A 12863-nucleotide genomic window follows, 5' to 3' on the forward strand; every position below is an offset into this window, starting at 1 on the left:
TCAGTTGATGTGGATTTGTAATTGACTGAATGTCTTTAAGCTCCTGTTTTTCAATGCAAACACCATAGAAACCATATAGTTAGGCTACTTTTTTACCATGGCAATGAGGTGCTGTACTTTTGGTTATGTATAAAAGATGAGGCTGTTGCCGTTTTCACAATGGTACTGTTAAATGTACTGTCTGCATCCCAACTCAAGCTCCTACTACTCTGAACTCAAGCTCCTGTTCTAATGTGCATTTGTAAGAGACAAAACTTGTAATATTACATGTTCAGTGCTACCAAATCAGGTGCTGTAAAATTGTACTGTAAAATGTTACTGTAATTTGAAAGTTCAGGAAGAGTGTTTTCAGCCTTTTTTAAAATATATATTTTATGTAAAAAAAAAATAAAATAAAAAATGGCATGCAGCTTCAAACAATGGCATAAATCTGTTCAAAATAATCGTTATTAATAATCGCAATTACAATCTCAAGGGAATAATCGACAATTATGATTTTTGTCATAATCGTGAAGCCCTAGTGTCACATGATCCTTAAGAAATCATTCTAATATGATTGGATGCTCAAGAAACATTTCATATTACACTCAAAACACTTGTGCTGTTTAGTATTTATGTGCAAACCATGACATTTTTCAGGATTCTTTAAAAAAATTGAAATTTCAAAAGACTTATTTAGAAATCTTTTGTAACATTCTAAATATCGTTACTTTCTTTTGTTAAATTTTATTCATCCTTGCTAAAAGTATTTTTAAAAAAAAGTAAAATAAAAAATAAAATAAAAATTCTTCTTTGGAATAATGTGTACTGGTGAATTATTCACAATAAAACTAGAAAAGTGCATTAAGTAAACTTTACTTTCTTGTTGACTTTAAGCTTCAGTGATGTTGAGTACACTAAAAACACGGTACTTTAGACAGTAAAGACTGTAAAACATAAAAGCAAACTCACAATCTGAGTTTGCCCTTCAAGTATTCATCAAAAAATGTTCTTACTTACTCCTACTAGCTTTCCAGCTATTTTCTGTCCAAGTTCCTCACTCATATTGCATCTTTGCCTGCAACAGCATATGGTTTCACCTGTCTCTCTCTCCTCCTGCCAAATCGGTGCTATCGCATTTTCTTCTAAATATTTTATCCTCATCTTCCACTTCTCTCTTCCCCCTTTTCTCTCTCTCTCCCTTTCCTCCCTCCATCTGGCCCAGGGCAGTGAGATTCCCAAAGCAGCAGCTTGGGAGAGTGTGTGTGACTCAGATATCTCATTCTCCATGCTGTGTGATGATGAGACACACACACACACAAACACACACACACTCGACCAAGAAGGGCCACTCTCGAGCACTACATTCTCTCCCTCTAGCTTTTTTCCTTCTGCTTCCTGCACTTTTTATGGGATGCTGATGGAGTTCCTGCACGGGAAGTAGTTAGTTAAAGGAATGGCTCAAGCAAAAATGACTCATCGCCATGTCGTCCCAAAGCTGTGTGACTTTCTTTCATCTGTGGAACATAAAAGAAGTAGTTCTGACGAATGCTCAATGGAAGTGGATGGGGACTAGCTATTGTTGCATTTATTAATATTTTGAATTAGGTTTTATTTTTATATTTTCATTTTTCATTTTTATTCAAGTCATTAGAGTCACTTATTAGAACACTATTATTTTTACCAGCAAAAAATGGTTTTAAGTCAGTTTTTTCTATCTTTTGCTGTGGTGTGTCAGTAAGAAACTGGGCTGTCCTTTGGGCGGTGCAACCTGCACTTTGAGGGCCAAACGGTGCATTTCTTAAATTACTGAAAACATTTTAGCTTTAGTCAACAAAACTGGGTTAAACTCTCTTAAACATCATAAAAGTCACCCTTGTGTGTTCAATTCTTTAATGCTTTAGTGAGAAACAGATTAAATTTTAACATGTGACTACTGAAAATTTTGCATAGCAGTTATGGTCACTATTCACTTTCATTGTACAGACAGTGTGTTGTCTAGGCAACATTCTAATATTTAGAAAATTTTGAAGCTTTTATTTTTATATTTTCATTTTTGATCAAGTAATTTTTTAACATTTCTTTTAATACTTTACCTTTCAATGTAAAAAACTCAAAATTAGTGTCAACTAATTAACAACTAACTGAAATAAATAGATTTTAAAAATGTAATTAAATCAAAACAGTAGTGTTTTTCATCTAATAGTTAGATTTTATGGTTACACTTTATTTTGATATTTACAGTGTGTGCAGAATTATTAGGCAAGTTGATTTTCTGGTCATATTTTTTTTCCAAGAACTTTTTACCAATTCCAAACCACATCAATCTTAGTAACTACTATCAATTTTGTCATCATTTATAAGTGATATATAATTGCCCATGAAGGCTGAAAGTTAAAAACTCCTTATTTCAGGTGTGCAGAATTATTAGGCAGGTTTTCTTTTACAGATAAAATGAGCCAAAAATGAGATTGAACTCAAGAATAAAAGTAAAACAATTATTAAATGCCCATGAGAAGGATGCAATACTAATGCAATAATAGAATTAGCAAAGTTAAGGCATGACCATTGGGCAGCGAAATGCTCATTGGGTCAGCAAGGTCAGAAAAAACAGGTGGAGAAGAAAAGACACGTTAACTGCAAAATAATTAGGAATTAATGTCAAGAATTAGGTGAGAAACCATCAGGAACCATTTAGTCTCCAGCACCATCATTTTACAGAACTGCAACCTTCCTGGAGTTTCCAGAAGTGGAATGTGTCAGGTTCTCAGAGACTTTGCTTGGGTAAAAAAATATTTTAAATGACTCTCACTTAATAAGAATAACATGCTGAAGTGTTGTGAAATACACGAAGACTAATTTTTTTATAGGCTTTATGGACAGATAAGTTGAGAGTGACTCTTGAAGGATAAATTCTTCAAACAGTGGTACAAGAGGATGTGATGCTGGTCCTTCAAGAGTCACTCACCAATCTCAGAATTGGTAAAATGTTCTTGGAAAAAAAATATGACCAGAATATCAACTTGCCTAATAATTCTGCACACACTGTAGACATTCTACTAACTATAAGTAACTTTGCAACTACGTGTCAACTACATGTCAACTAATTCTCATTAATTTGCAACTACATGTCTACTAATCTCAGTAAGGTAGGTTTAGGGTGAGTAGAATAAGTTGACATACTTGCAAATGTTGTATGTTGTGGACCCATCAAAATAAAGTGTTAGAAGATATTAAGCAGACAGTCTACTAATACTCTAATGACTGCTAGTTGACATGTAGTTGCAAAGTTACTTACTGTTAGTAGAATGTCTAAAGTGGACTATCGAAATAAAGTGTTAACGATTTTATTTAATTTAGTTTTTTAATACTTAATACACTTTAGTTTTAGTTAACAACACTGGGGCAAGCCTTCTTAAATGTCATAAATTAGAAATATTGCCTTGACAGCTACCTAAAAAGGTAAAAAGGTTTAAGTTTTTCAGTTAATATTTATACTTCATTTTATTTATTTTTTTTGGAACTGAATTACTGAAAAGGATTTACTTTTAGTTTACACTTTTTAAAAATCACAAAAGTAGCCCATATGGCCGTACAATACTCTCCGAGAGGAACAAATTGAAATATAAAATGTGACTCCTGAAAATCTTTCTTAGCAGTCATGGTCACCATTCACTTCCATTGTACAAACAAAAAAGCTCTTTTTATTCTCCATAAAAGAAAAAGAAATGTCATACGAGGTCAAGTAAAAGATGAATTGTTTATTTTTAGGTGAACTATTCCTTTAACAGATCGCATATGGATGCATATGAAACCATGAAGCGTGTAAAAGGACAAAAGGAGAGAGAGTGTTATAAATGGGTTCTTTTAATGCCTGCATGCCCACGTACGTGCGTGAGAGTGTGTGTACGTCTATGTCTTAAGGTAGGCGTACGCATACATGTCCATCACCTCCGGCTTGCACACCTTTTAAAAGCCCAGAGGTATCTGTATAACCCTGGTGGTCGATATTTACCAGGCTGGCGTGTGGGAGCATACGCAAGACGTGACGCTTCTCGCTTTCTCTTTCCCTCTTGTACATATACGATCCTCCGTTGACGTGAGTCGTATAACAATCTGTGCTGTTTCCATGACAACCACCTGCTGCTGTCCCCCCTCATCTGTCTCTCTCTTTTTTCCATCCCTCCCTCCCATCCTGCACTCAACGCTGTGTTGGTATTCCAAGGTCAAAGTGGGTCATGTGGCGATAGACAGAGAGATAGCGGCAGAGATTCGGACAAGAGTGCGGGAGAGCGGAGAAGAGTAAAAACCACTGGAGAGAAGACAGGACGCTCCTGTCTCAGCCTGTCCTGCTTTGAACAGATTAGAGCACTGTGCATTCGTTACATGCGGTGAAAATGAAAGGAAATGAAAGAGAGAATAATTCAGTGCTGAAGCGCTCTCTGAATCCACCCGTTTCCACCGCATGTTCTCCACACGAACAGCTTCAGCACTCACGGCGGCCCTGCCAGTGATGCATGCTCACATCACGCTTGTGTGTTTTGTGCAACGCCCATGTTGACATGTGTGTGTGTGTGTGTGTGTGCGTGCGTGCCAGGGAATCACAACTTGTGCTGATGGTGCAGCAAGAGTTGAACATGCTGTGTGCGTGTGAGAAGGTTGCAGTGACCTTGCTTGCTCCAGGCAGGAGGTGGAGTTTCACATATGGATCCGCCAGTCCATTGGAGTCCATGGCCTTTAGTCCCTGTGGGCACAAACAAACACACAAAAGTACAAAGACTTCATGTCACATTAGATGCACACACGTGTCTGGGGTGAGAGGTTGATAGATCATATCCTTACAGTGATATGCACACTTTAGGGTACATGGTTGTTTAATTGGACTATTTAATTAACAGTTTTGTTTTTAAAGTTTGTTTATTGCTTGCTCAAGATAAACCATGAAATAAAATGTTGAACTCTATTTTTATTTGGCAAATTACATGCAAGTAAATTTTATGTTTAGTAAATGATGTGTTTAAATATATGATCCTACTTGCTTTTGCTAGTCAGTTTTAGTCGGCTTATGGGTAGAGAAATTTATAGGGGCCATTTTATTGAATATTTTGTAAACGTGTGCAGGATGAGTCATCAATATTGGAAAAGACTCATATATTTATAGCATATGAAATATTTAGCATATTGAAAAAGATTTGTATAATTTGTGAATATATTTCAAATTTAAAGGGATACTCTACCCCAAAATGAAAATGTTGTCATTAATCACTTACCACCATATCGTTCCAAACCCATAAAAGCTTAGTTCGTCTTCGGAACACAATTTAAGATATTTTAGATGAAAACCGGGAGGCTTGTGACTTTATTCAACAATTCGGCACCGTTACGTCACCGTAGCGCCATTTTGGAAATTATCGCTGCACGTAAAATGCCGCTACGGTGACGTTACGGTGCCGAATTGTTGAATAAAGTAGTTATTTTTGTTTTATTTCCATACAAAAAGTATTCTCATCGCTTCATAACGTTACGGTTGAACAACTGATGGCAGATGGAGTATTCTGACGATGTTTTTCATAATTTTCTGGACCCTGATAGTGTTATTTACTTGGCAGTCAATGGGACAGTCACAAGCCTCCCGGTTTTCATCTAAAATATCTTAATTTGTGTTCCGAAGACGAACGAAGCTTTTATGGGTTTGGAACGACATGGGGGTAAGTGATTAATGACAACATTTTCATTTTGGGGTGGAGTATCCCTTTAAGAAGTACTCTGTCAAGGCTAATAGACTGAAAGCCATAGAACATTTTGTAAAAGGGTATTTCTTCTACTTCAGACACATTTATATTCCAGTGCTTGACTTAAACGTTTATTTTTGTAATATAAAGGTCTTGGAAACTTTTATATTTTTTTCTTTAATGTATAAATTTTATTATTCTACTTTTGTCCCAGACCTAGACTTTTAATATTAGAATATAAAAACCCATGGAAAAAAACATTTGTTATTACATTCTACAACTGCTATATTATAACATATACATATCCCCCATTAAATTATGACTCTAATTCAGTTTCTAATTAATTTTAACCACAATACACTTTTACCTCTTTTTTAAAAACCACATTGTGAAGACAAATTCAATAAAATAATGTAATTTCCAATCAAGCTGTAATTTTGTCAAATGATGCAAAAAGTGTACAAATATAACTTAAAATATAAACATTTAATTTGGGATGCATAAAATGCTTCCTACTAAACTACTCTTAGCAAGATTGCTGTCTGTTGTTTTATTTTAAAAATGTTTTACATTTCCACCACCGATTATTATTAAACACAATACATTATTTCAGATGTGGTGGAAATGTTCATTAGTTTAGGGGGGAAAAAATGTCAAAACAAAAATGTTAACTGTCAGAAATTGTTAGTTGAGTGATAGTGTGGAAAGCATGCTTTAAAGGAGTTTAAAGTGCACAAGCACAAAAATGCCTATAGTTGTAGAAATACCCAGTAGTGTTTGTGTGAGTATAAACTTACCTTGGCCTTGTGGATTGTGCAGTGCAAGCAGTTATTTTCTTGGTCAAATAGCAGGCTGAACTCCAGAGTTCCCAGGTAGGCTAAAAGAAACAAAGGAATACCTTAATGTGTTGCACGTACATTAGTAAAAATAGCAACCGAAAACAACCCAAACGACTTAGCTGGGAATCAGTCTTGCCTGTAATGACCTAATCAGGACTGTGCACATACAGAGGGCTTGTAGTGTTTATGCACCATTACAGAGACTAATGAAGTATTTAACACTCCGATCGCGTACCTCAGTTATCACACGCACTCACACCAATCCAGCAAACACCACACAAAGCAATCAATACCGAATAGTATGAGACTCAGGTCCAGGCGATGGGAAGTGCTCATGCCTCATTGGCTGCTTACTGGTGAATAAAATCAGTCAATCAAACAAAGGGAATCCAGAACAGGAAATATCCTCGGATTCATGCATGTGAGGAGTTATGTAATAGAGAAGCATGGTTTTAAAGTATGTGAGATTGGGCTGATGTGGTTAAAGATTTGGGCTGGCAACGACGAAGTTTGTAGGTTTGAAGCCCACAAGTACTCCTTCGAGTACTATTATCATTGTGTCCTTGAGAAAAGCACTTAACCCCAGGCCGTTCCAGAAGGATGTCAGTAGATTTGTGAAAGATGCATCTGCAAAATGATTACTTAGAGCGTAAACACATGTGTAAACCCACCCAAAGGGAACCAAACGTAAAACAGTCACTAGCCACGAGACAAACTCACTGTCATCGTCATCCGAGTCGACAAACTCTCCGTTCTCCTCTTGCTCTCTCTCCCTCTTGCGGTCTTTCTCTCTGTTCCCGTCTCCGTCCTTGTCTTTGTCCTTTAGAATTTGTTTTTCCCGGGGTGGAGGGGGGGTGATGGGGAAGTCGTGGAAACGAGGGAAGAAGTCGGAGATCTGTGGGATGGGGAGGATGGGGCCGGGGCACACATTGATGGCAAAGTGCTCCTGCATGGAGATCTTGACTGGGGAGGGAGGAGGGGGCACAGCGGGGCTGGGGGGACCCGCGGCAGAGGGAGGGGTGGAGGGAGAGGGGGAGGTAGAGGAGGATGGAGGCAGGGAGAGATGGGAGGACGGGTTGCTGGGGGGGAAATGGGAATGGGGCGGAGGTGGTTTGGAAACACTCATCAGGACCACTGGAAAGAACTGTGGCGAGAGAGAGAAAGAACTTTTTAAAACACAACTTTAACATATTTTTTTACTTAAAGAAAAAACAGCTATTTAATAATAAATAAAAAAATAAAAACAAGATAACATTGTACATCCTTCCCATCTCATAAACTGCAATAAAAAAAAAAAAAAATCTTATTAATCTGTCTTTTTTTGGGTCTAGTTTTCCTATAAAAACATCATTAAAACAAGATCCTTAAATTATCTTGAATCTAGTTTATTTGGCATTTTCTAATTTATGTATTTTTTTATTTTTATGTTTATATTTCTTAACCCATTAGTAAATAATTTTTCTTGTTTTCAAAATAATTCCATTCAGGTTTTATGCTTAAAGCATAAAGAAATTTGGGTTAATAAAAATTTAACAAACATACAAACATGGTTAAAAATTTTAAATGACTGAAAAATTTTTCATTTCCCTCTTCCTTTAAATAAATTAAGTTAAAATAAATAAATGACCCAAATAGCCTACAGTTAATTCCCCCTTAAATGAAAAAAAAAAAAAATCAAATCATCCAAAATGGTCAAATCCCCTTTCCTTAGGAGAAAAAAAAAAACATTTAAATGACTCCATAATAGATAATTTCCATATACTTTTACTGTGGAAAAAGCAGCTTCTTTTATGTTCCGCAAAAACAAAGTGCAGGAGTGGAAAGACATCATCTTACACAATTTCAACAAATTTTGTGGTTCCAATTTCATTAAACTAAAACAAAACGTTTGATGTAACAAGTGAAACAGAAGAATGCCCCACGGCCCCTGATCCAGACAGATAAAGATGTGTGACAGACTTTCTGCTGATAATATCTTTCATTACCAGTAATGCGGCTGTTTTGATTACACTACCTCCCTAAGGACAGAGACATAGTGTCTGTTTCATATGCGTCCTCTTCTGCGCGTTCTATCTCTGTCTCACACATTCTCTTTCAACCTTTTTTCACATCTTTCCCTTTAGTTCGTAAGATTCTTGTCTCGTGAACTACGTAGACTCGTGGTCTACATCTAATGAGCCAAAAATAGAATAAGCGAGATAAAATGACACCGTTACCACTCAAAACAAAGTTTTTTCCTTTTTGTTTTGTGTGATTGCTGGAAATGCCACACTAATGAATGTTTTTGTAAATCTAAATTATCAAACACACAACATATGCTGCACGATTTTACTTTGCCTCTAGGATTATCTGACTAGAAAAAATAAAATAAAAATAATTTCCATTACAATAACATCACAGTCAACAATAATATTTGCAAATGTGTGGCAAGACCGTCAACACGTTCATACACACAGTGAAGCTACTATGATGCAAAAGCACTGTCACATGCACACAAAAGCCTGTCAGGCTGAATAACATGCACATGTTGGCCAGCACAAACAGAGACACATCACATGCAGAGTTAAGCAGAAGTGCGAATAAACACAGCTACTAGCACACAATCGTTAAACCTGACTTATAAACATACGCAGAAATGTGTTCACTCGCGAGAAAATATACCTGCAGGCAACATGCATGCATGTGGACAGACACACTCGCACACACACTAACAGGTGGTCAAGCTGGTACACAAACATACGTTATCAAGTGGACAAAAATACAAAGGCAATCATACAGAAACATACACACACTCACCCAATGACAGTCTTCATCTGTTCCAGCACTCCATCTTGGCTTCACTCATGGTCTCTCTCACACACACTGAAGAGAAACCACCGTCGTTGTGTATCAATATATCCTCCCTCGTTCTCTGTCCCTCTCTAGTCTCCCTCCCTCTCACTACACTCTCTCTCTCTCTTTCTCTCTCTCTCACTCGGTTGTGACGTTTTCTTTAAATTCTCTGCGCACCGCGCTCACTGATCTGTCACTCACCATATACTGCTGAGATTTAACAATGAGGGAAAGAACGCTGAAAAGAGAGAGAGAGAGAGAAACGGAGGACATATGAGAAACTGAATAGCCATAGCGAGTTCGTAAAAAGATAACAGAAAGAAAGAACTGCAGAGAAGTTACAGTAAGTACAGAACATCGGGGCTAGTTGTCACAGAATTTGACCCCAGTTAATTTTTTTTTAGAATCACTTTCAGTAGGCTATAGACATAAAGGAATAGTTCATGAATGGCTACATAAGATTCATTTACTCACCCCTGATGTTCTAAATCTTTATGGTTTTCTATTTTTTTTGTTAAACACAAACGGTATAATGAAATTGAACGAGGACTGGCGCTGTCAAGGTCCAAAATGACAAAATTGTCACATACCATAACAGCAGTTCATATGACTCTCATGCACTGTATTCCAAGTCTTCAGAAGCCTTATGTTAGCTTTGTGTAAGTTATTCGCCGAAAATCCTGCAGTAGCTCTCCTGTGGAGTTCGATTCGTGAACGAGTCATTTTTTAATCAAACCTTTTCAGTGAATTGGTTGACCCAGTTCAGAAAATAGGACTAAATGATTTGTTCAAACGAATCGAACTAGTCGATTAAAATCGATTAAGAAAACACAAAACTATTAACGAAATGTACGTTTGCTATAGTGTGATTCCATTGATTTTCATTATTACTTGTTTAAACAACACCTACCTATATGATGATATTATAACATTATTGTATAAATTATTATATTATTTTATTTTAAATGATCATATTATACATTTTTGCTTGCAGGAAAACATTCACAAAAAAATTAAATAAATCTAATTTCAGACAGTTTTGAAAAACCAGCATCCAAAACTACTGTTAATGTTTCAGATATTTCATATTTATTATATTATTAATAATTAACCCAGTTTACAAATATATCATCTAATTGTGCTTCTCTTTGTTACATACATCCACAAAGAAAAAAAAACATTTTGTGCTGTTGGAAAAAGTCCTTTAGTCAGGAAAAAAGTATCTTTTCTAACAGAAAACTGCACAAAAACCTCCGTCATCAAAGTTTTGCTGCAGCACTTGCTATAGAAACAATGGAGAGAAAAAAGCTTGTATACGTGACCAGTTGGTGCTGAGATATGCTAGAGATATACTCATATTTTACTGTTCTGCCTCCTCAGGAGTTCTGTCAGAAAAATGTGTGTCATGAAAATCATTCTCAGTTTTAAAATGTTTCTGTTGTCACAACATAGCCCCAATCTCCATGCAAAAAGAAGTCTTTTATTTGGCAGATTATTTTACTTTATTACTGCATTTAATAATTCACCATTCTGATTTTACACGGTTCCAAAAACGGGCTTTCGCAGCGATGCCATAAAACCATTTTGGGTTCCCCAAAGAACTTTCAGTTAACAGTCTAAACAACCTTTTTCACTATAAAGAACCTTTTGTGCAATGGAAAGTTTCCATGGATGTTAAAGGTTCTTTATGGAACTATTGATGCCAATAAAGAACTTTTATTTTAAAGAGGATAACATAAAAAACCATTCAAGTTTATTGCAGATGGTGTTTTATAACAGACTTACATGTGTCTCTATTATAGATAGAGTGTGAATTTCAGTTTTATTTAAGCACCAGATGTGGCATATCTTGGCTCAGTTTAGCAGGAATCTTGCTGAGGTGCAAAAACGAACTTGGTCAGGTTCTGTACCCTCATGACGAATTCACAGAAGAAGGAAGAGAGGGACAAGAAAGATGGCGCTATGCCTAAAAATAAAAACCACTGGTTATTCTACAAATGCTGATGAACTGAGAGATATGATAAGCCTAAAACCATCAGTTTTCAGGTGCTAATTTGTGCACAGCTAAAACCAAATCAGTAATGTGTCAGCAAAAATAATTAGCAATTAGAAAAACACTCTGCTGCTTTTGAGCTGAAGTTGGTGAGCTGAAGGTCACCTTGTCACATGAAGGTCAGTCGTCACAAGCTCAGTATAATTGTGCAATGGGCTACATCTCATGAAGCAGGAACGGTAACAGTGGATATCGAAGCATTCAAACATGTTCCTTAAATCCCTAGCATATTATAAATGCTTAAGTATGACTCATAGCAGAAATCCCACTCTGCATTGATAACTGCACATACATAACTACAAAATAATAGAGTGTGCTAATAATGAATTATGTATGAAAATCTATTTTTGCTGCCTGACATAACAAAACCAACACAAGGAAGGATGGGCCTGCTGAAGCAAAGCGATTGTCTCTCATTTAAAATATATTTATCTGCTTGTAATTTATATTCTGTGCATATTCATCCATATTCGCCAAATATGTTAAACACAGAAGGTAAACGAGTATGCTAGATAGAGCCATATGGGCACAAACATGGTGATGGGTTCAATGGCTGTCTCTTACCGAATAGAAAAGTAATAATCACTGGCTGATACACCAGTACAAATAACCTGTCATCCTCCATTACAAATGCTATGGCCGACCTAGTCTCTACATTAGCATGGGACACCGAGAGAATCCACCTTGATTTACATACACAAACTGAAAAGGATTCTTGCACAGATATATTTGTCTCTCGGTTCTCCAAATACACTGGGAATAGATGGATGTTCTTGCCCTTGCACATATGTCTCTGTCCTCAAACGTGCAAGCTTGCCTGTTATCTTCTTGGAGAGCCCGGGTGGGAGTCGACCCTAAAAATGAATTGAATCTTTGATTCCAAGATGAATCTATTCCATTCTAGGATTCTGGAGTGACATGACTAATAGTGTGTTCATGCTCGATTACCAAACTATTACACATCCTAGAAGAGCCTAATAGCTAGTTGCATCCCAGTGACTCTTTAGATTTTGTTTAAAATCACATACTTCCCCACTATATAGTAAGCTCAAAAAGAGTAGTATGAATGTCCAAATTCACAGTATTTATGAAACAATAGGCAAAAAGTACCCAGATGATCTGCTATTTTCAGGTGAGATTTTGAAGTGCACATCTAATGGGCACTTTACTATCCCATGAGGCCACGGGAGAGGATCTGTGAATGGCAACTGATGCTGGTAGGTCACATGACAATGAAAACATGATGGAGCATGTCCAGATTGTATCCATACTTCACACATTACTCAAAAGGACCTCCTCAGAGAGTAAGCGATTTTAGACTCATGTGGTGCGTTACAGCAGTACACAGCAACTGTGTCAGTGAGCAAATATTCCCCACTGCTGGGAACGATGTTTCGTGGAATATGTAAACATTTGCCGTGTGTTTCT

At 36.6% G+C, this 12863-nt stretch overlaps 1 protein-coding gene across 1 annotated transcript in view; it reads right to left on the bottom strand.

Moving 5' to 3' along the window:
* Positions 1-9583, bottom strand: part of doc2d (double C2-like domains, delta) — a 35124-nt gene extending 25541 nt beyond the window's left edge. Inside the window, exons 1-4 of the mRNA XM_058785284.1 lie at positions 9347-9583; positions 7271-7694; positions 6509-6588; positions 4649-4723 (exon numbers count right to left, since the gene is read on the bottom strand). Coding sequence (XP_058641267.1) covers positions 4649-4723; positions 6509-6588; positions 7271-7676 — 561 coding nt within the window. The 5' untranslated portion in view covers positions 7677-7694; positions 9347-9583. The remainder of the gene's footprint in view (positions 1-4648; positions 4724-6508; positions 6589-7270; positions 7695-9346) is intronic.
* Positions 9584-12863: the final 3280 nt, after the last annotated feature.

This window comes from Onychostoma macrolepis, chromosome 08 (assembly GCF_012432095.1).
Source record: "Onychostoma macrolepis isolate SWU-2019 chromosome 08, ASM1243209v1, whole genome shotgun sequence".
Classification (NCBI taxonomy): Eukaryota; Metazoa; Chordata; class Actinopteri; order Cypriniformes; family Cyprinidae; genus Onychostoma; species Onychostoma macrolepis.